The sequence below is a fragment of the Pseudophryne corroboree genome, chromosome 2, assembly GCF_028390025.1.
Source record: "Pseudophryne corroboree isolate aPseCor3 chromosome 2, aPseCor3.hap2, whole genome shotgun sequence".
NCBI classification, from domain to species: domain Eukaryota; kingdom Metazoa; phylum Chordata; class Amphibia; order Anura; family Myobatrachidae; genus Pseudophryne; species Pseudophryne corroboree.
In genome coordinates, this window is record NC_086445.1 from 204,976,979 (window position 1) to 205,001,850 (window position 24,872).

The window sequence follows — 24,872 nt, forward strand, 5'->3', positions numbered from 1 at the left end:
GGACGACACCCAGACGTGACTGAACTGCCCGAGTCTCGCTCCCACTGGCCCCACCTCCAGGACCAGCAGTCCACCGTCATGCGGAGGACTTTGCTGTACCTGAAATAGGTTTCTGTTCCTGGGAACCTGCCGTAGCAGGTCTCTTGGACTTGGGCCTACCTCCCCCAAAGAAGATGTTAGACGCCCTCGCCTTTCTGGGCTTCGTAGTCCTAAAGGGCTGTGATGTAAATGAAGAAGACTGTTTCTTCGGAGCCGGAGCAGCTGAGGGAAGAAAGGGAGACTCACCCGCTGTAACCGTGGAAATCCACGCATCTAGCGCTTCACCAAAGAGAGCCTGACCTGTATACGGTAGGGACTCCACACTTTTCCTGGATTCTGCGTCGGCAGACCATTGACGTAGCCACAGTCCTCGCCGCGCTGAAACAGACATAGAAGAAATTCCTGCAGCCATGGAACCCAGATCTTTCATGGATTCCACCGCTGAATCCTGAATGTTGCGCAAAAATAAGCCAACATCATCCTTATCCATAGTATCCAAATCTTCAAGTAAGGTGCCAGACCACTTTACTATAGCTTTGGCAATCCAAGCACTGGCAATAGTGGGACGCAGTATAGCCCCTGAAGCCGTGTACATGGATTTAAGCATATTATCAATCTTACGATCAGCCGGCTCTTTCAAGGCGGTAGATCCCGGAACAGGCAACACCACCTTTTTTGAAAGTCTGGATACTGACGCGTCAACAATAGGAGGGTTTTCCCATTTTTTCCTATCCTCAACAAGGAAAGGAAAGGAAATGCCACCTGAAACCTCTTAGGGATTTGGAATTTTTTTTCAGGGTTTTTCCCAAGCCTTTTCAAAAATAGCATTTAATTCTTTTGACGCAAGGAAGGTTAGCGAGGCTTTCTTATTCTCAGCGAAGTAAGCCTCCTCAACCTGCTCAGGTGGTGTATCATTAATATTCAACACATCCCTAATAGCCTCTATCATCAACTGCACCCCTTTAGAGATATGCTATCCCCCATACCCACCATCAGAATCTGTATCTGTCATCCTGCATAATTTGTGCTTATGGGAGTACACAGTGGGGGAACCGGAGGTACCAGAACTGGGCCAGACTGCCATATTCTGCAGCACCTGGGTAGCAGATTAATTTTGTGCAACCCTCTGTGAAATCTGAGAAGTCATATTTGATAGAAGATAACCATTCCGGCTCCCTTGCTGGAATCTGTGTTAAATCAGTGCAATCCTGATTACATGGAAAGGGATCATCTTGAGAGGACAAATCCTCTGCAGCATATGACACAAAGTCCCTGGACATTGCTATTGGTGACCACAAACACTCCACACACACAGGGGATACAGATTGTGTCTCTCTTGCCATTCTTGGGGAGAAACTGAGATTGGAGCCAACCCACACACACACAGCGCTTTTATACATATAAGGGAGACCCCCTATGAGCGCAGACTGTGTACCTTAATAGGTTACATAGCTGTTTTGCAGCACCCCCCTCCCCCCTTCTACAACCCCCTGGTACCGTGAGATAGCTGGAGATTGCTGTGGAGGGACTTGCTTCTTTCCTGGACAGCGCTGTGCAGGCAGGAAAATGGCACTGAACGCTGCTGGGTCCGCTCTGAGAAGCTCCGCCCCCAAAATGGTAATGTCTTCCCGCTCTTCATACGATTATACTGGCCTGAGGATGGATGCTGGCTGAGATGCGGGGACCCCGACAGGCTGAGTGACCAGTGTAGGGTGCAGGCGCTGACTCAGGGCGCCCCTCACAGCGCCGCACAATGTACCGCTAAGCCTCCCGGAGTGCAGTTAATACTGTGCTCCTACCCTGATGCCGCCTTCTTCACACCGGCCCCCCGCTTGCTAGGGAGGTTTGTGTCTCACTCGCCACAATCTTCAGCTCTGCAAGGGGGTGGCAGCATGCTGCTGGGGTGAGCGATCCCCTGCGGCGGGGAACGATCTATCCCCTCTGGGGCTCAGTGTCCAGTCAGCGGAGACAGTGGCTCAGACCCCGCAGTGCGGACACTGCTCCCCCCCCCCCCCCCCCCCCCCAAGTCCCTCGCTGCAGGGAGGCTGTTGCCAGCAGCCTCCCTGTAAGACAATAAACTCTAAAAAATAACTTTTACTAAGGAAACTCTGGAGAGCTCCCCTAGCTGTGACCGGTTCCTCCGGGCACATTTTCTAAACAGAGTCTGGTAGGAGGGGCATAGAGGGAGGAGCCAGCCCACACTCTCAAAGTCTTAAAGTGCCAATGGCTCCTGGTGGACCTGTCTATACCCTATGGTACCTAATGTGGACCACAGCATCCTCTAGGACGTAAGAGAAAACACACAGGTTCAGTGAAACCTGTGTGTTTTCGGTAGAAACAGCTCCATTGTCGGGGATTTTGCTTCACCTGCCTGAGGCAGGTGAAACAAATCCTTGTCTTGCACCAGCTTATCGGGGCTAATTGACAAGCCCACGGCAAGACTACTACCCGTGATCAATGACCGCGTGTAATTTAATATCCCCCATTGTCTCAGATCTTTTAACCCATTATTCTGCACTATGCAGATATTCACCACAATAATGACATGTGATTATTGGCCCATATAAGATCATTTAAAACTTTCAGTTGTCTAATTAGTCATTAGCGGAGGAGGGAGGGGCATGACTGGGTCCAAATGGTTAAGAATCAAGTCCCAAAATTACCTGTGAAGTGTGTACCTATTCTGAAGCTTCATGGGGGGGGGGGGTAGAGAAAGAAAAAACAAAATAAGTTGAATCCCTATAGACACTACAACGGCTAAAAATCCTGCATCTAATGGATTATAAAAACCCCAAAATTTCACACAGCACGGGAACATTTCCCCCCCACTGTGTTTAGTTGAATATGCCCTTAGTCTACTTTTACGGACAACTAAATTGTGCAACTATAAACCCGTATGGCGGTTGTTAGGTCGACATACATTGGGTCAACATGGTCACTAGGTCGACACGCAAAAAAGTTGACATGAGTTTCACAATTTCTCATTTTTTTTACCTTTTTCATATTTAACGATCCATATGGACTACAATTGGGAACGGTAACCTTGTCTCGAAGCATGGCGCGCGAGGAGACGCAGTGGACTAATTGGGGTTCCCCGTCACTTTTCGAAGAAAATGACACCAAAAACAGTATAAAAAAAAAAAAAAAAACTGTCAACCTTTTTCCATGTCAACCTAATGACCATGTCGACCTTCAGTGGTCGACCCAACGAACCACACCCACAAACCATATGATATGAGCAATTCACTAGATAGACAAACTCTTCAAAAGATACATAGCTCTTCAATGTATAACTCACTGCACATGCACCATTGGGGAGCCTCTGGTGTCCAAACAGCCACTATAGGACTTGTCAGTGATGGTATGCTACTGATGGTAAAATGAACCCAAAGACAAATCTGTAAAAATTACCTACCCCCCAGGCAGGGTAGCGGAGATAAAAGATAAAAAGTTTCAAGTGAAAAAAAAAAAGAAAAAAAAAAAAAAACCACCACACCTTTTACAGATTTGAAGTTTAGGTAAGCTACTTTACTTAATACTCCTTTTATGTATTAAGAAAAAAAATATATATATATATATATATTTTTTTTTTTAAACTGTAAGAAAGTGCAAGGAAATAAGTTGATCGATTTCATAACAGGCAGCAATTAATCTTTAGTTTAATAAAAGAATATACAATTTTTCATATTTTACTCAAGAATGACACTGTGTGGATTTGTTTTTAGCTTAAGGTTACCTGATTTTGAAACTTTAATGCAAGTGCAGTTTGTTCTTCTATCTTTCGCCTTCTTTCTCTCGCCCTTGAGTCATAGAGGCTGGTGCTATCAATAAAAACATTAGAAACCATTAAAAAAAGAAAAAAAAGGCATAAATGAACAAATAGAGGAGATAAATGTAAACACTCTTCCAATGGCATCAGGGGGTCACAGACAGATTTCTGTCTGCCACCTATGTAGGTGCAAACAGAACCAGCCCTACAGTAATGACCAGATATACGAGAAGCCTGAGGTGCAGACAGCATGTTACTACTGAATTGTCCACGTTCTGCTATATGTGATAGTGAATATATAAAAATTACTTACAGTTCCTTTATCCAGAGTTCTGCCTGGAAAAATGGTGCGCTAAATAAATGTAAAAATAAAATGTGTATGATTTAGAGTTTTCCATACATTTCAGAATGCTTCACAGTGATAACCCGCTTACAGATTTTGCATTATATCTAATAAGTTACAAAGGGCAAGAGTGTGATAAAATAGCCAGCTCCTCAGATTACCTCATTTAACTGTAAGGAATACATGAACATTCACATTTCTATTTCTCAACCCATAACTCCTACCACAGAGACAAAAGGCTACACCTACATTGCTTTAACAATTTTTAGTATTAATCACTAAAGTATACATTTTCGTTATTATATTGGCTAATGCACATAAGGGCTTTGTGCACTCATATATTAAGTGGAGTGTTTACATGATGTATTTGATTGTTATTAGCAAGCAGTCTGAAAATAAGAAACCACAGAGTTTGAGGTTTACATTGATGGAAAATAAAGCACTATTGGGGGAAATCAATTAGCCGTGATAGCCCGTTTTTGCGCGTAAAACCGGCTTTTCAATTTTACGCAAAACATTACATCAGTAAGAGTTACAGGTGATTGGTACAGCCACATCTAGAATACCATGTTCAGTTCTAGAGGCCAAACTGTATCTCCAGAAGGATATAAATACATTAGCGACTGTACAAATAAGAACTACTAAAATTGGTACATGGCCTCAGCACCAAAAACGTACCAGAAAACCTAGTTTGTATAGTTTGGAGCAAAGAAGGAAAAGGGGGTACATAATAGAAAAACTTTCACATATATTAAGGCTTTTAATAATGTACAGGAGGGAAACATTCTTCCAAGTTCATACTTCCAAGAGTACTAGAACAGAAGGACACCTGCTGAAACTGGAGGGTGGTAGGTTCAGTGGAAATTTGAGGAAAAATTACTTCACAGAAAGGGTAGTGGATAAGCTGAATAGCCTCCCACCATCAGTGGTAGAGGCTAAGACAATAGAGCAATTTAGATACGCTAGGGACGGGCATAAGAATATCCTTACAAACGCCTAAGAATCTAATAGGGTTGACATTACCAAAAGGATAAGTGAAAAAGGGGCAGACTAGATGGGCCAAGAGGGTCTCATCTGCAGTCAAATTCTAGGTTTCTATGTTACAAGTGTTTCTTTTAAAGATTGTTTAAAAGTCCCCTTAAGGACACAAAAACCTTCTAATTGTCATTTTCATGCATCACTAATTTAATAAGAACTTCTTTTGCAGAAACACACTGGCTTTCTATGTTTATTTTCAGTTATAGAAAAATGCATACAACGGCCATTTGATAAGTTTTAAAAAGCCCAAATACTTGTTTTATGGCCAATAAGAGACGTCTGTAATGTTATCCTATATTAATTATCCTTTTTTTTGGCAGATTTCCCCATTTTCACCTACACTTAATGCCAGTAACACTAGCAAGAATTATGGGGCGAATGCAGATTTTGCGGTTTTCTAATTTAATTGCACAAAAAACAGGAGCGTGCATACAGGCGATAATTGAAATTAACCTGCAATGTGTAGAAGAAGCCTTGTAAGAAGCAGGCATCGTCGAGATCTCGGCAAGTCTAATAGTGCGTACACACGGTGCAATGTAACCTTACGATTTTGACTATATAGTCAAAATCGTAAGGAAAGTTAGTGCAAATCTCAGTGTGTACACAGCTTGCGATAACGATGCGCGGTCCCATGGGGTCAGTATTGCAAGAAAAGATAGACTGTGCAGGCAAGTCATAAAGGGTGTGTGTACACAGTGAGATCCTTGCTATGCCCCATTTGGACTATGGGCTTTCCCTTGAACTCCCCCAGAACCCAGATAGCACAGATTTTGACTATCTGTGCTTGAGATTTTGTGTATGTACGACCTTGACTATCTGCCAATTTTGACTATACTTTGTACTAGATGGTACACTAAATAGTTAAGATTGACTTGCCTGCAGTCTATCTATAGCAGGCATGTCCAAACTGCGGACCTCCAGCTGTTGAAAAACTACACATCCCAGCATGCCATGACACAGCTTTAGCATTCTCTGACAGCAAAACTGTGTCAGAGCATGCTGGGATATGTAGTTTCACAACAGCTGGAGGGCCGCAGTTTGGACATGCCTGATCTATAGCCTTATGATACCGACCCCGCGGGAGTGCGCATCGGGATCTAATCTGTATCGCAAGCTGCCTAACACCATGAGATATGCACTAACTTTCCTTAAGATTTTGACTATATAGTCAAAATCTTACAGCTATATCCCTTATTTTCAGTTTTCTGCACTGGACATAATGGTAATTACCTTTGAGATTTTTCTTTGGAAACACAATCAACTACAATGACAGAATCCGAATCTGGATACAAACAAGAAACCACACAAGTTAGCCTGATTTCAACAAAGCAAGTGATCACGTTTAGCAAAAACTGTACATAATTATACAGCCACCACTAGTAGTTTTACCCATACACATTTGCAATTCATCATCAAATTCACCTAGTAATATCTTCATGTCTAGCTTGCACTGAAATTTTACAAAGCATTCAACGCAGAAGAGAGCATTTTGCTCACAAACCCACACACTAGAAAATACAGAATTATTTTTTTACATGAATGAGGATTAAAGCTCTAGTCTACACTATTAAAAAGTTTCCGCAAAATCTGCCATCTCAAAAAAGGGAGTTTGACAGAAATGCAGGGATATTGTGGGATGGTATTACAGAAGATAAAGGTTGCCTGAAATATACCAGTAATTGTAATCAGACCTCACAAAACCTGATCAGAACTATTTAATAGGCTCTTACTTTTAGACTGCTCCTGACTGGTAAGCTTATGGTCTGTGTGAGGCTGGTGATTGCTGGAGTCTCTGCTTTCACAAGTAGGTTTAAAATGAGTTTTAGCAAACAACTGCGGTACTGTCGTTTCTTTGGGTGAAACCAAACTAAATGATGGCTGGTATGCAGGTTCCGTATCCAAAGTACAAGGCTCTAGAGAACTCAGACTTGAAGCAACAGGTTGGTCAAAACTGCTACTTGAGCTAAAGCTCCGAGATCTGGAATTGATAAATAAAGAACAACGTATAGGCACTAATCTCCATTTGCGAGGTCAAATAGGAATAAATGAATAATACAAGATCACTTACACTTGTGGAGGAAGGGGTGCAGTGGACTTTGTAGATAAAAAGGTTTTTCCTGTTACAACCTGAAGTAATTGTCTATAGATTTCTTTCTCTTCCTCACGTATTGTCTGCAAGTGTATTACAGCGGAAAACATTTAAAAAAAAAAATTGAATGGAAATGGATAATATTTTGTACACAGAGCTAGGATTGATATGCCACACCAGGATGTCATTTTGTATCATCTTGTAAAAAGATCTGTAACCCATATTATTGCAAGAGACCAAGCCAAATTTGCATTTGGGAGTACCTCTTTTTTCACACTTTCACATCCTGGGGGAAAAAACTTAGAAGCAGCATTTATTATATAACCTTTGGTTTTTGTTTTGTGTCATAACAACATGTAGCCAGAGTTCATCATTTTAATGCAGAAAACACAGGCAATTAAGTCACTAACGGTGATCATCAAACATGGGGATAGTAAACACTTCCTCCATGTAGTAAGCAATCTGGTATGCAGAAGACTTTACACATGTAAGCAGACACAGTAGTTGCAGAAATCTACAGTGGGAGCCAGCAGACAGAATTCAGGATAGCCATCACTGTAAATCTTCTTGAGATTTAACTTCAAAATGTCAAATTAGATTTACAACTGCCAAGATGAATTATTCATCATTCCGCAGGTTGCCTTGATTCACTCAGTCTGTTCAAGAAACCACTGGAGGCCAGCCCACACGGAGGGGCATATGTAAAGGATATCCCCAGCCACAAACACATAACTAGACGAAAATCAAACAAAGGTTTGGAGAACCACCTTTGTGTCAAATTTAATTTTGTGCAAACTATTTAAAGAGAAATATACAAAGTCTTATCACTGAAGTATGGGTGCAAAATCAAGGAGGGGTGGGGAAAGATGCACGAAGACAGTTCATAATGGCCAATACATAACGGAAGACTACAGGATTAGTACTTTCTCCTATTACCAACCTCAAAGCTCAGATGGACCCTGAACGCTGCATTTTGGTCCAAGCCACATTACAATGTAATTATATGAGGAGTGTGCAGTCATACAGTATCTTGAGAACACTGCACTTTTCTGGTACTAAAGCAGAGCGTTCACAAGAGCAGACTCATCTGGTCTGACACATGGGGTGAAGTGAAAAAGCTCCTCCTCTGTCAACTGAGCGAACATCATCTCAGAAGATGCTGCGCACATTGGGGGTGATTCCGACTTGATTGCAGCCGTGCTAAATTTAGCACAGCTACGATCAGGAGCACAGACATGCGGGGGGACGCCAGGCACAGGGCTAGCCCGCTCCGCATGTCAGTCCCTGCCCCGTCGCAGAAGTGCAAATGCATCACTTTGCACTTCAGGAGTAGCTCCCGGCCAGCGCAGCTTTTGCGTGCTGGCCGGGAGCTACTTGTCGTTGCCCGGGTCGGCTGCCCCCAGCACGGCCCAGCCACGCCTGTGTTGGCCAGACCGCGCCCACAAAACGGAGGCCAAACGCCGCCATGGCGCCCCCTCCTGCCCAGCGACTGCCTCTGCCCATCATGCGCAGGCCAGAATGACCCACATTGCTTCCAGCTGGTAATGGACAGCATTTACTTGGTGCAGTACAACACTAAACATAAAGTGATCCACAGTGATATAGTACAGTTCCAAAATAATTAGCTAAAGGAAATACAATTAAAAAAAAACAAAACAAAAAAACCCCCACAATAAAAGCAGACATTTAAAAAACTTAATCACCTTCTCTGCAGCTTTAAGTGTTACTACAATGTTAAATAATTAAAAAGTAGTTGCAACTGACTGCAAAGACCTACCGTAGTAAAGTGTGTTACAGCACCACATACCAATTTCTAAACTATATTGATACATTTCAGCAGAAATCTTGGGCAGATATATTAAGCCTGGAGAAGTGATAAAGAAGGGATAAGTGGAAAGTAATAACACATCAGCCAATCATTATGGGTTTGAAAAACGAGTTACGAGCCAATTGGCTGGTGCGTTATCACCTTTCACTTATCACTGCTTTATCCCTTCTCCAGGCTTAATACATCACCCCCATTATACTAATTCTTCTACTAAAGGCTGTATGTCAATGACTTTTAAAATCAGATTAACGATGACTAAAAAAATATGTAAATTAACCTTTGGGATGTGGGAGGGGATAATACTACACAAGGTTTTACTTACAACTTCTACTGTACCAGATTGCCGTCTTTGCGTTTTCTTTGGACTCCGGCGACCAGCGCCACTCCATGATGGCCACACAGAATTCTTAATAGGGAAGGACTTTTCAAAGGCTGAACTGAGAGTGTGGTTCGGCCTTCCAGCCGCTGCATTAGTGGTTCCACTGCAGTACAAAAATACAAATTTAACCAAGAGAAAGGTCACCTAGTCCAGTAGAACACTAGAAAAACAGACTTAACATAACTGCTAGAATACATACCTTAATTTACGCGTTTCCAAACAAGTATTTTTAACTGGGCGTTGCTTCTGAGGGAACACAAACTGTGCTGGGAAAATAGTAGAATGTCCATTGCCATTCTGTTTTGCCTTAAGGTTGTTAATGGGCTGTGAGAGGATTGTGTTGTCAGAAGAAGCAGTCTTCTCTGTTTTTGACATTTCTAGGAGTGTATAACAAAAATAATTTAGTCCGAGACACGATAAGATCACAAGTGCAGCAACATTATTTACAGGAAACCCAATACCTTAAGAACTGTAACCTTTCCAGCTACAGCAATTAATCATATGCTTATGTTTGCAGGATATATCAATGTAAAACATCATATTCTCTCAAAGATTCCAGATGTACTGTACACAATTATGAAGTAATATCCTGTAGGTTAGCTGGAAATCTCAGGGAACTTGTATCCCGTACTCAGCCAGCGCTCACTCTCCTTTTCCCACTGCTCATTTCCATGGCATCAAGCTAAGCGACTCCCTTTACTTCTGTTTTATTCTGCCTGACCTTAGAAGAAATTGCCTTATACCAATGAGAGGGGAGAGAAGACTAGGGCAGAGGAAATTTCCTTTTCTTTTTTTGTAGGGTTTCATTCAATTTTGGAGGAGTGATTAGACCTTTTAAATGGTTCAGTTTCAGAAGTGCGGGTGGAATCATTGTTTTTGGACATTTTAAAATGATTGATGACCCACAGACATGTGACGACCGTAAACATCCATAGTAGAACTGATCTTATTAACTGCATTAATGTAATAACAAATGTTATCTGCACCAAGTGGATCAAAGAATCAAAAAGTCTTACCTGTATATAAAGATGGCTTATGAAGAGACTTTATAATAGATCTGTCAAACTGTCTATGAAGCATAGGCGTAAACTGAAAAGTAGAAAAAAAAAAAAGAAAGAAAGAAAGAAAGAAAGAAAGAAAGAAAGAAGATCAAAATAAGCTGAAAAGCCTAGATACGAAATATAGAACATTGTTTGTACAACTATTCTAAGTGTATCCTGATCTACGTTGCATTTTAGGACAACGGATCACAACCACAACCCTCAAAAACAACTTTGCATTATCAGAAAATACCACTAGTTATTTGAGCATTCTAAAACATGAAACAAAAAGGAGAGTTATGGTAGACTTACCTTTGTAAGTCTACCTCTTATAGGTCCATAGGGTCCACAGGGATAACATTGGGTTATAGGATCAGCTCCTGGGCACCATACAGTTGTGCCTTTCAGATAGCCAAGGATGCTCGGGTCCCTCTCACTATAACCCCGCCCCCAGGCAGGTCAATTTTGTTAAGCCCAAAGCAGGAAGCGGAAGCAAAGAGAAGGAAGACAGACATGGTACACAGAAGAACACACTCTCAGACAGGAGAAAGGAACCAGTGACCAAGGCAGCAAATCCATATAGACCAGGTGCGTCAGGGTGGGTGCCCTGTGGAGCCTATGGACCTCAAAGAAAGAGTTAACAAAAGGTACGTCTACCAGAACTCCTTTTCTTCTTCAGGTTCCATAGGGATTCACAGGGATAACATTGGGGATGTCCTAAAGCAGTACTTCAAGGTTGGGGACGTTTCTGAGTGGATAAGAGTATCCGGCGTTCCAAATGAAGCATCCTGGGAGGCAAATATATTAAAGGCATAGAACCTTAGAAAGGAGTAGATTGAAGCCCACATAGCTGCTTTGTACAATTGTTCAGTGGACACGTCCCGGCGCGCTGCCCATGACGATCCAACAGACCAAGTAGAATGAGCAGAGATAGAAGTTGGGACTGAAAGACCAGCTTGAGAGTGTGCTTGTGCAATTGTCATTCTAATCCATCTGGCCAGAGTGTTAGCTGGCCAACCACGTTTGTGAAAACCATAAAAGGATGAAGAGGGAATCTGATCTCCTTACGGATCTGGTTCGGTCAACATAGATACGAAGAGCACGAACCACTTCCACAGAACGCTCAGCAGGTGAGAGATCAGAGGAGACCAAGTCCAGTACCACAATATCCTCAAATAGAAAAAAAGAGACCACCTTAGGTAGGTAACCCGGTCTGGTATGAAGTACAGCTCTGTCTGGATGAAAAATCAGGAAAGGAGAGCGACAGGAAAGAGCAGATGCAATGGCCAGGAGGAATAAGGTCTTATCAGTTAGCCATTTTAGGTCAACTGTTTCCAAAGGTTCAAAAAGGAGCCTGTTTAAGAGCTTCCAGAACCACAGACAGATCCCATGGAGCCAGAGGAGAAATATAGGGAGAATGCCCTGTAGGAAGGTGTGGACATCTGGTAGAGCAGCAATCCTGCTTTTAAACCACACAGACAAAGCAGCGATATGCACTTTGAGAGAAGTCAGGCGAAGGCTGTGGTTTAATTCCCGTTGCAGGAAGGCCAGAATCCTGGAAATTCGGAAGACAGCAGGGTCATAGTGCCTGGAAGGACCCAGGTGGAAGTAAGCATGTCAAATCCGGTAATGTGGGCAGAACTGGTTTTCATGCCTTAAGCATGGTTTGCACTACTGGGCAAGAAAAGCCTTTCGGCCACAGGATGGAACACTCTAGAGCCACGCCGTCAAAGACAGACGTGGCAGGTCCAGGTGTAGACACATCCCTGAGACAAGAGGTCTTGGCGTAGTGAAAGAGGAACGCCCACTGAGAGGCCTTGTGGGTCCAAGAACCAATGACATCTGGAGTACGCTGGGGCCACCACAATGGGGTTGCCGCCTTGACAGAAGGGATACTGGCGGAGAGACGTACATTGAGACGGAAGGTCCACTTGATTGCGAGAGCATCCATGAACACAGCTTGTGGATCCTGGGATTGGAATCTGTACACCGGAACCGTGTGGTAGTGTTGTGAGGCCATGAGGTCGACATCTAGGAGACCCCACTAGAAATTGGAAGAAGTCAGGATGAAGGGACCACTCTCCCGCGTGAACATCCTGGCGACTGAGGAAGTCTGCTTCCCAGTTGAGGGTTCCCGGAATGTACATGGCAGAGATGACAGGAAGGTGCTTTTCTGTCCACCCGAGAATGCGAGCCACTTCCTGCATCGCCAACTGGCTGCGAGTGCCGTCCTGGTGATTGAGATAAGCCACTGCAGTGGCACTGCCGGACTGAACTTAAGGCTTTGTATACAGCTCTCAGTTCCAGGAAATTGATTAAGAGACGCCCCTGAAACGAGTGCTGTTCCGTTACTGCTCCCCAACCGCGGAGGCTGGCGTCAGTCGTGAGAAGTAACCAGCCCGGAATCCAAAAGGGCTGACCTTTGTCCAAGTGGGCCATGTGGAGCCACCAAGTGAGGGACAAGCGGACCTCCGGAGTGAGGATCATCAGTTGAGATCTGATCAGATGAAGTTGGCCGTTCCATTTGAGCAGGATCCGTTGTTGTAGAGGACGAGAATGGAATTGAGTGTACTCTACCATGTCGAAGGTAGAGCCCATCAGTCCTAGGACCTGCATAGCAGAGTGAATGGACACTCAACATGGCTGGAGCAGCTGGCGAACCCTGTTCTGCAGCTTGGAGATTCTTTCTGCTGGCAGAAAGATGCTGACTCAGAGTCCAAAAGGGCTCCCAGTTGTAACATCTGCTGTGATGGTATGAGCGAGAACTTTTTTCCAATTGATGCATCTGAAGGAAGGTCATTGTGAGTTGAAGATGGCTGAGCAATACTTCTTGTGACATACCCAGCAGTAGTAAGTCGTCCATATAGGGAAGTAGTCAGACTTCCTGACTTCGCAGCCGTGTTACCATGACTGATATAACTTTGGTGAAAATTCTGGCCGCCATAGACAGTCCGAACGGCAGTGCCCGGAATTTATAATATTGATTGTAAATAGCAAAACGTAGGTTTTACTGATGTGATGGAGCAATAGGTATATGCAGATAAGCATCCTGTATATCCAAAGATACCACTGGTTCCATAGCAAGGACTTGACAAATCGGTTTAGAGATTTGAGGTTGAGGTGGAGTCTGTGTGGCCCGTTTGGCTTGGGTGCTAGAAACAAAGGTATAATAGCCCAGATCTCGTTGAAACTGAGGAATCGGAATGATCACTGCTAATTGTAGGAGTGATTGTACAACCTGTTGCCGAATTAGAGCCTTTTGGAGTTCTGAGGGCAGATTTGTGCAAAAGAACTGTGGGGGTGGGCGTCTCTTGAATGAGAGAGCGTACCAGCGAGAGACAACTTGCACCCAGGCGTCTGAAGTGGTCAGAGTCCAGGCATGCGCAAAGTGAAGAAACAGCCTCCCACTCTGGGGTCCCCCAGGAGGAAACCCACCCCTTCAGGCTACAGGCTTGTCAGTTTTTGCAGGAGGCTAACTTGCAGCCAAGGATTGCTCGGCCTTGGCTTTAGTGATAGACGCCTTTCTTGGCAAAAAGTACGAAAATTAGAATTCCGAGCCAGCGGAGTTGGTGTGGACAGGAGAAAGGCAGTCTTGGCTGCAGCTAGTGCAGTGACAATTTTGTTCAATTCATCCCCAAACACTTCACTAGTGTAAGATAGAAATTCCAAAGATTTCTTGGAATCAAGGTCAGCCTTCCATGAACAGAGCCAGAGAATGTGCCGTGCCAGTACAGAGGTGGTAGACGCCTTAGCTGCCAATACTCCCTGCATCAGATGATGTTTCACATATACAAGCAGCTGCTTTCCATATAAGACCTAAATATGACCCGCAATCTTTAGAGATATCGGAGAGTAATACTCCGTGCTTAAAGTGGTCCTAGAGAGGTGGTGGAACTCACCCCCACCCCCTCCCCGCGGCGCCCATGCAATAAAAGTATTGTGCGCGCCTCCCAAAAATGGGGCGTGGTCACACAATAGTAATAATGCCCACAGTAGTAGCACCCCTAATACACAATGCCCACAGTAGTAGCACCCCGTAATACACAATGCCCACAGCAGTAGCGCCACTTTTACAATGACCACAGTAGTAGTGCTCCTTATGCAATGTCCACTGTACTGGTAGTGCCCCTTATATAGAGCCCATAGTAGTGGTGCCCCTTATGCAATGCCCTCACTATTAGTGCCCCCATTAGTAATTCCCTTAATGGTAATGGCCCTGTGTAGTATTGCCCCCAGTAGTAATGTTGCCTGTAGTAATGCCCCCAGTCGTTTAGCCTCCCAGTGGTAATGCCCCCAGTAGTTTAGCCCCTGTAGTTTAGGCCTCATGTAGTTTAGCCCCCAGCGGTAATGGCCCCTGTAGTTTAGCCCCAAAGTAGGAATGCCCCCAGTAGTTTAGCCCCTGCAGTTATGCCCCCTAGTAGTTTGCCCCAAGTAGAAATACTCCCAGTAGTTTAGCCCTTGTAGTTATGCCCCCAGTAGTTAGCCCCATGTAGTAATGCCCTCTGTAGTCTGCCCCCAGTAGTAATGCCCTCTGTAGTTTATCCCCCCTGTAGTAATGCCCATTGTAGTTTAGCCCCCCTGTAGTTTAGTCCACAAATAGTGATGCCTTCAGTAGTTTAGTCCCTATGGTTATGCCCCCAGTAGTGTGCCTCAAGTAGTAATGCCCCAGTAGTTTGCCCCTTGTAGCTTGCCCCCAGCAGACGTGCCTTAAAACAAAAAACACCATACTTACCAAGCCCCGCGTCCGACCGTTGTGATCCTCCCGGCGTCCGGCTCCCTGCACTATGAGAGAGACGTCATGACGTCTCTCTCATAGCGCACACTAGAGCCAGGAGCCGGAAGCAGGAGCTCAGTACAGAGCTCCTGCCGCCGGGCTTCCACTGTGCGGCGTCGGCACACATCGGGTTAGGTGAGCCGGAGGAGGCGAAACTGCGATCCGTCTTCAAGTGGAACTGACGGAAGGCAGTTCCGCCCCACTTTAATCCCTGGTAATACTCCTCTAGGGCCTGTAACCATGACTCATTGGCTTTTGCAGCCCAGGAGGCAGCTTCCCACTTAGCACAATCCTCTGCAGGGATGGTGTAACGGGAAGCTAAACATTTATAAACAGGGAACTTTTACCCAGAGTTTGCCAGGGTTCCAGTATAATATCTATAAAAGATGGTCAGAATGAGAGAACTCACACGGAGCGATCTTTTGTCGCTTAAAAACATCTGTTTTCTTTGCATCTGGCTCAGGCTCATCCTCAATGAGTTGAAGGATGTGTTTAATGGCCTCAACCAAAGGGGCCACCTCCACTGTGCTGGGAGAATCCTCTAAGGACGCATGAATCAGTGACAGACTATCCTCTCCTTCAGCTGAGAACCCATTAGAGTCCGATATAGGAGTGGACTGAGAGGAAGGGGTCCGTGTAGTGGACTTAGAGGATTGTTTAGTTCCTTGTAACATTCTCTGTAATGCTAGAGGCGTTTGAGAAACTCTGAACCGTAGTATTCAGCGTACCCACCCAAGGTGGGTTAGCCACCAGGACTATAACAGATTCACTAAGGTACCCGGTAACAGAGTGAAAGAAGCCCATGGGGGTTCTTAGGTAGGTGCTGGGAATGTGGACTGGTCTGGAGGTGTATAGCAGTTTACACAGAGCCCATCCTGAACCACATCCTGTGCAGTTAGTCCTGCAGAGCACAATCTACATGACTGCAGCACTGGGGTGTCAGGTCGTTTGTGACTTTTACCCTTGGTAGACATAGTTGTAATAATATGGAGTCACCCACACAAGTATACCAACAAGGATGTGGTAGCTTGATGTGGTAGCTTGATATAGTATGTGACAACGTCCAGCAGTATTACTGCAACTTGTAAAAGATTACCCCTGAAAACACCTGGCCCTTTACAGGGTAAAGGAAAAATAGGATTTTAATTACCTACCGGTAAATCCTTTTCTCGTAGTCCGTAGAGGATGCTGGGGTCCATATTAGTACCATGGGTATAGACGGGTCCACCAGGAGCCATTGGCACTTTAAGAGTTTGAGAGTGTGGGCTGGCTCCTCCCTCTATGCCCCTCCTACCAGACTCGGTCTAGAAAATGTGCCAGAGGAGACGACATACTTTGAGAGAAGGCAATACACAGATAGTGGCGAGATTCATACCAGCTCACACAACAAGGCAAATCTGGCCAACATGTCAGAAGACTCAGCAACAGCTGAAACAATAAAGAACGCAAAACTTACCTAGGAACCAGGCAGTACTGAACCAAACAACCACTGCAGGATAAAGAAGCGCTGGGCGGGCACCCAGCATCCTCTACTGACTCCGAGAAAAGGATTTACCGGTAGGTAATTAAAATCCTATTTTCTCTTGCGTTCTAGAGGATGCTGGGGTCTATATTAGTACCATGGGGATGTACCAAAGCTCCCAGAATGGGAGGGAGAGCGCGCAGGCTCCTGCAGAACTGCTTGACCAAACTAGAGGTCCTCAGAGGCCAAAGTATCGAACTTGTAAAACTTAGCAAACGTGTTCGATCCAGACCAAGTAGCTGCTCGGCAAAGCTGTACAGCCGAGACACCCCGGGAAGCTGCCCAGGAAAAGCCCACCTTATGAGTAGAGTGGGCCTCAACAGATTTTGGACACTGCAATCCTGCCGTAGAATATGCATGCTGGATGGTGAACCTGATCCAGTGGGAAATCGACTGCTTAGAAGCAGGACACCCAATTTTCTAGGGATCATAGAGGACAGTCAAATTTCTGTGACGTGCCGTCCTCTTCACATAAATCTTCAAATCCCTCACAACATCCAAGGCATTTGAAGCAATTGAGGAGTCAGTAGCCACTGGCACCACAATAGGTTGGTTGATATGAAAAGCCGACATAACCTTACGAAGGAACTGTTGACTAATCCTGAGTTCCGCCCTATCTTCATGGAAGGCCAGATAGGGACTTTTACAGGACAAAGCCCCCAATTCCGACACACGTAAAGCCGAAGCCAAGGACAACAAAGTGACCGCTTTCGACGTGAGAAACTGGATTTCTCTGACGTCCTAGTGGATGCTGGGGACTCCGTCAGGACCATGGGGATATAGCGGCTCCGCAGGAGACAGGGCACAATAATAAAAGCTTTAGGATCAGGTGGTGTGCACTGGCTCCTCCCCCTATGACCCTCCTCCAAGCCTCAGTTAGATTTTTGTGCCCGACGAGAAGGGTGCAATCTAGGTGGCTCTCCTGAGCTGCTTAGAATAAAAGTTTAAGTTAGGTTTTTTATTTTCAGTGAGTCCTGCTGGAAACAGGCTCACTGCTACGAGGGACTTAGGGGAGAGAAGAAAACTCACCTGCGTGCAGGATGGATTTTCTTCTTAGGCTACTGGACACCATTAGCTCCAGAGGGAGTCGGAACACAGGTCTCACCCTGGGGTTCGTCCCGGAGCCGTGCCGCCGACCCCCCTTGCAGATGCCGAAGTTGAAGAGGTACAGAGGTCCAGAAACAGGCGGCAGAAGACTTTCAGTCTTCATAAGGTAGCGCACAGCACTGCAGCTGTGCGCCATTGTTGTCAGCACACTTCACCAACAGTCACCAACTGTCACTGAGGGTGCAGGGCGCTGGGGGGGGGCGCCCTGGGCAGCAATGTATAATACCTTTTTATGGCTAAAATACATCACATATAGCCCTTGAGGCTATATGGATGTATTTAACCCCTGCCAGATCTCACAAACTCCGGGAGAAGAGCCCGCCGAAAAGGGGGCGGGGCCTATTCTCCTCAGCACACGGCGCCATTTTCCTGCTCAGCTCTGCTGTGAGGAAGGCTCCCAGGCTCTCCCCTGCACTGCACTACAGAAACAGGGTTAAAACAGAGAGGGGGGGCACTTATTTGGCGATATGATTACATATATAAAAATGCTATAAGGGAAAACACTTGTATAAGGGGTTGTCCCTGTATAATTATCGCGTTTTTGGTGTGTGCTGGCAAACTCTCCCTCTGTCTCCCCAAAGGGCTAGTGGGGTCCTGTCCTCTGTCAGAGCATTCCCTGTGTGTGTGCTGTGTGTCGGTACGTGTGTGTCGACATGTAGGAGGACGATGTTGGTGAGGAAGCGGAGCAAATTGCCTGTATTGGTGATGTCACTCTCTAGGGAGTCGACACTGGAATGGATGGCTTATTTAGGAATTACGTGATAATGTCAACACGCTGCAAGGTCGGTTGACGACATGAGACGGCCGGCAAACAAATTAGTACCTGTCCAGGCGTCTCAGATACCGTCAGGGGCTTGTAAAAACGCCCATTTACCTCAGTCGGTCGACACAGACACGGACACTGACTCCAGTGTCGACGGTGAAGAAACAAACGTATTTTCCTTTAGGGCCACACGTTTCATGTTAAGGGCAATGAAGGAGGTGTTACATATTTCTGATACTACAAGTACCACAAATAAGGGTATTATGTAGGGTGTGAATAAACTACTTGTAGTTTTTCCTGAATCAGATAAATTAAATGAAGTGTGTGATGATACGTGGGTTTCCTCCGATAGAAAATTATTGGCGGTATACCCTTTCCCGCCAGAAGTTAGGGCGAGTTGGGAAACACACCTTCGGGTGAATAAGGCGCTCACACGCTTATAAAAACAAGTGGCGTTACCGTCTCCAGATACGGCAGCCCTCAAGGAGCCAGCTGATAGGAAGCTGAAAAATATCCTAAAAGTATATACACATATACTGGTGTTATACTACGACCAGCAATCGCCTCAGCCTGGATGTGCAGCGCTGAGGGGGCTTGGTCGGATTTCCTGACTGAAAATATTGATACCCTTGACAGGGACAAGATTTATTGACTATAGAGCATTTTAAGGATGCATTTCTATATATGCGAGATGCGCAGAGGGATATTTGCATTCTGGCATCAAGAGTAAATGTGATGTCCATATCTGCCAGACGACAGTGGTCTGGTGATGCAGATTCCAGACGGCACATGGAAGTATTGCCGTATAAAGGGGCGGTCCATCGGACCTGGTGGCCATGGCAACAGCTGAAAAATCCACCTTTTGTTACCCCAAGTCACATCTCAGCAGAAAAGGACACAGTCTTTTCAGTCTCAGTCCTTTCGTCCCCAGAAGGGCAGGCGGGCAAAAGGGCCAGTCATATCTGCCCAGGGGTAGAGGAAAGGGAAGAAGACTGCAGCAGGCAGCCCATTCCCAGGAACAGAAGCCCTCCACAGCTTCTGCCAAGTCCGCAGCATGACGCTGGGGCCGTACAAGCGGACTCAGGTGCGGTAGGGGGTCATCTCAAGAGTTTCAGCACGCAGTGGGCTCACTCACAAGTGGACTCCTGGATCCTACACGTAGTATCCCAGGTGTACATTGGAAATTCGAGACGTCTCCCCCTCACAAGTTCCTGAAGTCTGCTTTACCAAAGTCTCCCTCCGACAGGGAGGCAGTATTGGGAACAATTCACAGGCTGTATTCCCAGCAGGTGATAATCAAAGTACCCCTTCTACAACAAGGGAAGGGGTATTATTCCACACTATATTGTGGTACTGAAGCCAGACGGCTAGGTGAGATCTGAAATATTTGAACACTTACATACAAGCGTTCAAATCAAGATGGAGTCACTCAGAGCAGTGATAGCGAACCAGGAAGAAGGGGACGATATGGTGTCACTGGATATCAGGGACGCTTACCTACATGTCCAAATTTGCCCTTCTCACCAAGGGTACCTCAGGTTCGTGGTACAGAACTGTCACTATCAGTTCAGACGCTGCCGTTTGGATTGTCCACGGCACCCCGGGTCTTTACCAAGGTAATGGCCGAAATGATGATTCTTCTTAAAAGAAATATGGACGCTTTCCTGATAAGGGCAAGGTCCAGAGAACAGTTGGAGGTCGGAGTAGCACTATCTTAAGTAGTTCTACGACAGCACGAGTGGATTCTAAATATTCCAAAATCGCAGTTTTTTCCGACGACACGTCTACTGTTCCTAGGGATGATTCTGGACACAGTCCAGAAAAGGATGTTTTCTCCCGGAGAAGAAAGCCAGGGAGTTATCCGAGCTAGTCAGGAACCTCCTAAAACCAGGAAAAGTATCAGTGCATCATTGCACAAGGATCCTGTGAAAAATGGTGGTTTCTTACAAAGCGATCCCATTCGGTAGATTTCACGCAAGAACCTTTACGTGGGATCTGCTGGAAAAATGGTCCGGATCGCATCTTCAGATGCATCAGCGGATAACCCTGTCTCCAAGGACAAGGGTGTTTCTTCTGCGGTGGCTGCAGAGTGCTCATCTATGAAAGGGCCGCAGATTCGGCATTCAGGACTGGGTCCTGGTGACCACGGATGCCAGCCTGAGTGGCTGGGGAGCAGTCACACAAGGAAAAAATTTCCAGAGAGTGTGATCGAGTCTGGAGACTTCTCTCCACATAAATATACTGGAGCTAAGGGCAATTTACAATGCTCTAAGCTTAGCAAGACGTCTGCTTCAAGGTCAGCCGGTATTGATCCAGTGGGACAACATCACGGCAGTCGCCCACGTAAACAGACAGGGCGGCACAAGAAGCAGGAGGGAAATGGCAGAAACTGCAAGGATTCTTCGCTGGGCGAAAAATCATGTGATAACACTCTCAGCAGTGTTCATTCCGGGAGTGGAAAACTGGGAAGCAGACTTCCTCAGCAGGCATGACCTCCACCCGGGAGAGTGGGGACTTCATCGGGAAGTCTTCCACATGATTGTAAACCGTTGTGAAAAACCAAAGGTGGACATGATGGCGTCCCGCCTGAACAAAAAACTAGATATTGCGCCAGGTCAAGGGACCCTCAGGCAATAGCGGTGGACGCTCTGGTAACACTGTGGATGTACCAGTCAGAGTATGTGTTCCCTCCTATGCCTCTCATACAAAAAGTACTGAGAATCATAAGAGGGAGATGAGTAAGAATGATACTCGTGGTTCCGGATTGGCCAAGAAGGACTTGGTACCCGAAACTTCAAGAGATGTTCACGGAAGACCCGTGGCCTCTACCTTTAAGAAAGGACCTGCTCCAGCAGGGGCCTTGTCTGTTCCAAGACTTACCGCGGCCGCGTTTGACGGCATGGCGGTTGAACGCCGGATCCTGAAAGGGCATTCCAGATGAAGTCATCCCTGCCCTGGTCGAAGACAGGAAGGATGTAACCGCAAAACATTTTCACCGCATTTGGCGAAGATATGTTGCGTGGTGTGAGGCCAAGAAGGCCCCTACAGAGGAATTCCAACTGGGTCGTTTCCTACATTTTCTGAAAACAGGACTGTCTATGGGCCTAAAATTAGGGTCCATTAAGGTTCAAATTTCGGCCCTGTCGAATTTCTTCCAGAAAGAACTGGCTTTAGTGCCTGACGTTCAGATGTTTGTAAAAGGGGTACTGCATATACAGCCTCCTTTTGTGCCCCAGTGGCACCTTGGGATCTCAATGTTGTTTTGAGTTTCCTAAAGTCACATTGGTTTGAACCACTCACCACTGTGGACTTAAAATATCTCACATGGAAGGTGACGATGCTATTAGCCCTGGCTTCAGCCAGGCGTGTGTCAGAATTGGCGGCTTTATCATATATAAAGCCCTTACTTAATTTTTCATTCTGACAGGGCAGAATTGAGGACTCGTCCTCAATTTCTCCTTAAGGTGTTTTCTGTTTTTCACATGAACCAACCTATTGTGGTACCTGCGGGTACTAGGGACTTGGAGGACTCCAAGTTACTTGACGTTGTCAGGGCCCTGAAAAATATGTTTCCAGGAAGGCTGGAGTCAGAAAATCTGACTCGCTGTTTAGCCTGTATGCACCCAACAAGATGGGTGCTCCTGCTTCTAAGCAGACGATTGCTCGCTGGATTTGTAATACAATTCAGTTTACACATTCTGTGGCAGGCCTGCCACAGCCAAAATCGGTAAAAGCCCATTCCAAAAGGAAGGGGGCTCATCTTGGGCGACTGCCCGAGGGGTCTCAGCTTTACAACTTTGCCGAGCAGTTACTTGGTCAGGGGAAAACACGTTTGCTAAATTCTACAAATTTGATACCCTGGCTGAGGAGGACATGGAGTTCTCTCATTCGGTGCTGCAGGGTCATCCGCACTCTCCCGCCCGTTTGGGAGCTTTGGTATAATCCCCATGGTCCTGACGGAGTCCCCAGCATCCACTAGGACGTCAGAGAAAATAAGATTTTACTTACCGATAAATCTATTTCTCGTAGTCCGTAGTGGATGCTGGGCGCCCATCCCAAGTGCGGATTGTCTGCAATACTTGTACATAGTTATTGTTACAAAAATCGGGTTATTCTTGTTGTGAGCCATCTTTTCAGAGGCTCCTTCGTTGTTATCATACTGTTAACTGGGTTCAGATCACAGGTTGTACGGTGTGATTGGTGTGGCTGGTATGAGTCTTACCCGGGATTCAATATCCTTCCTTATTATGCACGCTCGTCCGGGCACAGTATCCTAACTGAGGCTTGGAGGAGGGTCATAGGGGGAGGAGCCAGTGCACACCACCTGATCCTAAAGCTTTTATTATTGTGCCCTGTCTCCTGCGGAGCCGCTATATCCCCATGGTCCTGACGGAGTCCCCAGCATCCACTACGGACTACGAGAAATAGATTTATCGGTAAGTAAAATCTTATTTTAAGCCTCCTGTAGAGGCTCAAACCAATCCGATTTCAGGAACTTTAACACCACATCAAGATCACAGGGTGCCGTTGGCGCCATAAAGGGAGGCTGGATGTGCAGAACCCATTTCAAAAAGGTCTGATCCTCAGGGAGGACAGCCAATTGTTTCTGGAAGAAAATGGACAAAGTGGAGATCTGGACCTTGATGGAGCCCAATCTCAGGCCCATATCCACACCTGCTTGCAGGAAGAGGAGAAAACATCCAAGTTGAAACGCCACCGCAGGAAATTTCTTGGATTCACACCAAGAGTCACATTTTTTCCAAATTCGATAGTAATGTGTAGACAATACCCCTTTCCTAGCCTGTATTAGGGTAGGAATAACCTAGCTCGGAATACCCTTCCGAGCCAAGATCTGGCCATCAACCGCCATGCCGTCAAACGTAGCCGCGGTAAGTCTTGATAAGCGAATGGACCCTGCAGTAGTAGATCCTCTCGAAGAGGTAGGGGCATTGGATCTTCCAGCAGTAGACCCAGCAGATCCGCGTACCAAGCCCTCCTTGGCCAGTCTGGAGCAATGAGGATTGCCAGAACTTTTGTTCTTTTTACAAGTTTTAGAACTCTTGGAATTAGAGGAAGTGGAGGGAATACATACACTGACGTGAACACCCATGGCATTACTAGCGCGTCCACCGCCACTGCCTGTGGGTCCCTGGAACAGTACCTCCGCAGCTTCTTGTTGACGCGGGAGGCCATCATGTCTATGTGAGGAAACCCCCACCACCTGGTTACCTCCTCGAACACCTCCGGGTGGAGGCCCCACCTCCTGGATGGAGATCGTGTCTGCTGAGGAAGTCAGTTTCCCAGTTGTCTACTCCCGGAATGAAGATTGATGACATCGCTACAGCGTGCCTTTCTGCCCAGAGGAGGATTTTTGTCACCTCCGACATGGCAGCCCTGCTCTTCGTTCCGCCTTATCGGTTTATGTAAGCCACTGTAGTCACGTTGTCCGACTGCACCTGAACAGACCGATCCTGTAGAAGATGTGCTGCTTGAAGAAGGCAGTTGTATACAGCTCTTAGCTCCAGGATGTTTATCGGAAGAAGGGACTCCTGACTCGACCACCATCCTTGGAAGGTTTCCCCTTGAGCGACTGCTCCTCAACCTCTTAGACTTGCATCCGTGGTTCGAAGGATCCAGTCCTGAACTACGAACCTTCGGCCCTACAGAAGGTGTGGTAGTTGTAGCCACCAGAGGAGCGAAATCCTGGCTTTCGGAGACAGACGTATCCTCTGGTGCATGTGCAGGTGAGATCCCGACCACTGGTCCAAGAGATCCAGTTGAAAGGAGTGAGCATGTACCTTCCGTACTGCAGAATCTCGTAGGAGGCAACCATCTTCCCCAGAAGGCGGATGCACTGATGAACCGACACCCTGGCAGGCTTTAAGACATCCCAAACCATGGTTTGAATCACCAAATGCTTTCTCCACCTGTAGAAACACCCTCTGCACCGCCGTGTCGACGATCATCCCCAGGAAAGACCGCCTCCTTGTCGGCTTCAGATGAGACTTTGGAAGGTTCAGAATCCAACCACGCTCCTTGAGCAGATGCGTTGTGAGAGCAATGGATCTTAACAACTTCTCCTTGGACGACGCCTTGATCAGCAGATCATCCAGATACGGAATTATGTTCACCCCCTGCTTGCGGAGGAGAACCATCATCACTGCCATCACCTTGGTGAAGA

At 46.1% G+C, this 24,872-nt stretch overlaps 1 protein-coding gene across 2 annotated transcripts in view; it reads right to left on the reverse strand.

Annotated features, from left to right (window-relative positions):
* SENP1 (SUMO specific peptidase 1) overlaps positions 1-24,872 on the reverse strand; it is a 150,668-nt gene that overhangs the window by 73,895 nt on the left and 51,901 nt on the right. For both annotated transcript variants that reach the window (XM_063952244.1, XM_063952245.1), the window contains exons 4-11: positions 10,502-10,574; positions 9,685-9,862; positions 9,429-9,588; positions 7,258-7,361; positions 6,920-7,167; positions 6,420-6,471; positions 4,122-4,160; positions 3,776-3,860 (exon numbers count right to left, since the gene is read on the reverse strand). In XM_063952244.1, coding sequence (XP_063808314.1) covers positions 3,776-3,860; positions 4,122-4,160; positions 6,420-6,471; positions 6,920-7,167; positions 7,258-7,361; positions 9,429-9,588; positions 9,685-9,862; positions 10,502-10,574 — 939 coding nt within the window. The remainder of the gene's footprint in view (positions 1-3,775; positions 3,861-4,121; positions 4,161-6,419; positions 6,472-6,919; positions 7,168-7,257; positions 7,362-9,428; positions 9,589-9,684; positions 9,863-10,501; positions 10,575-24,872) is intronic.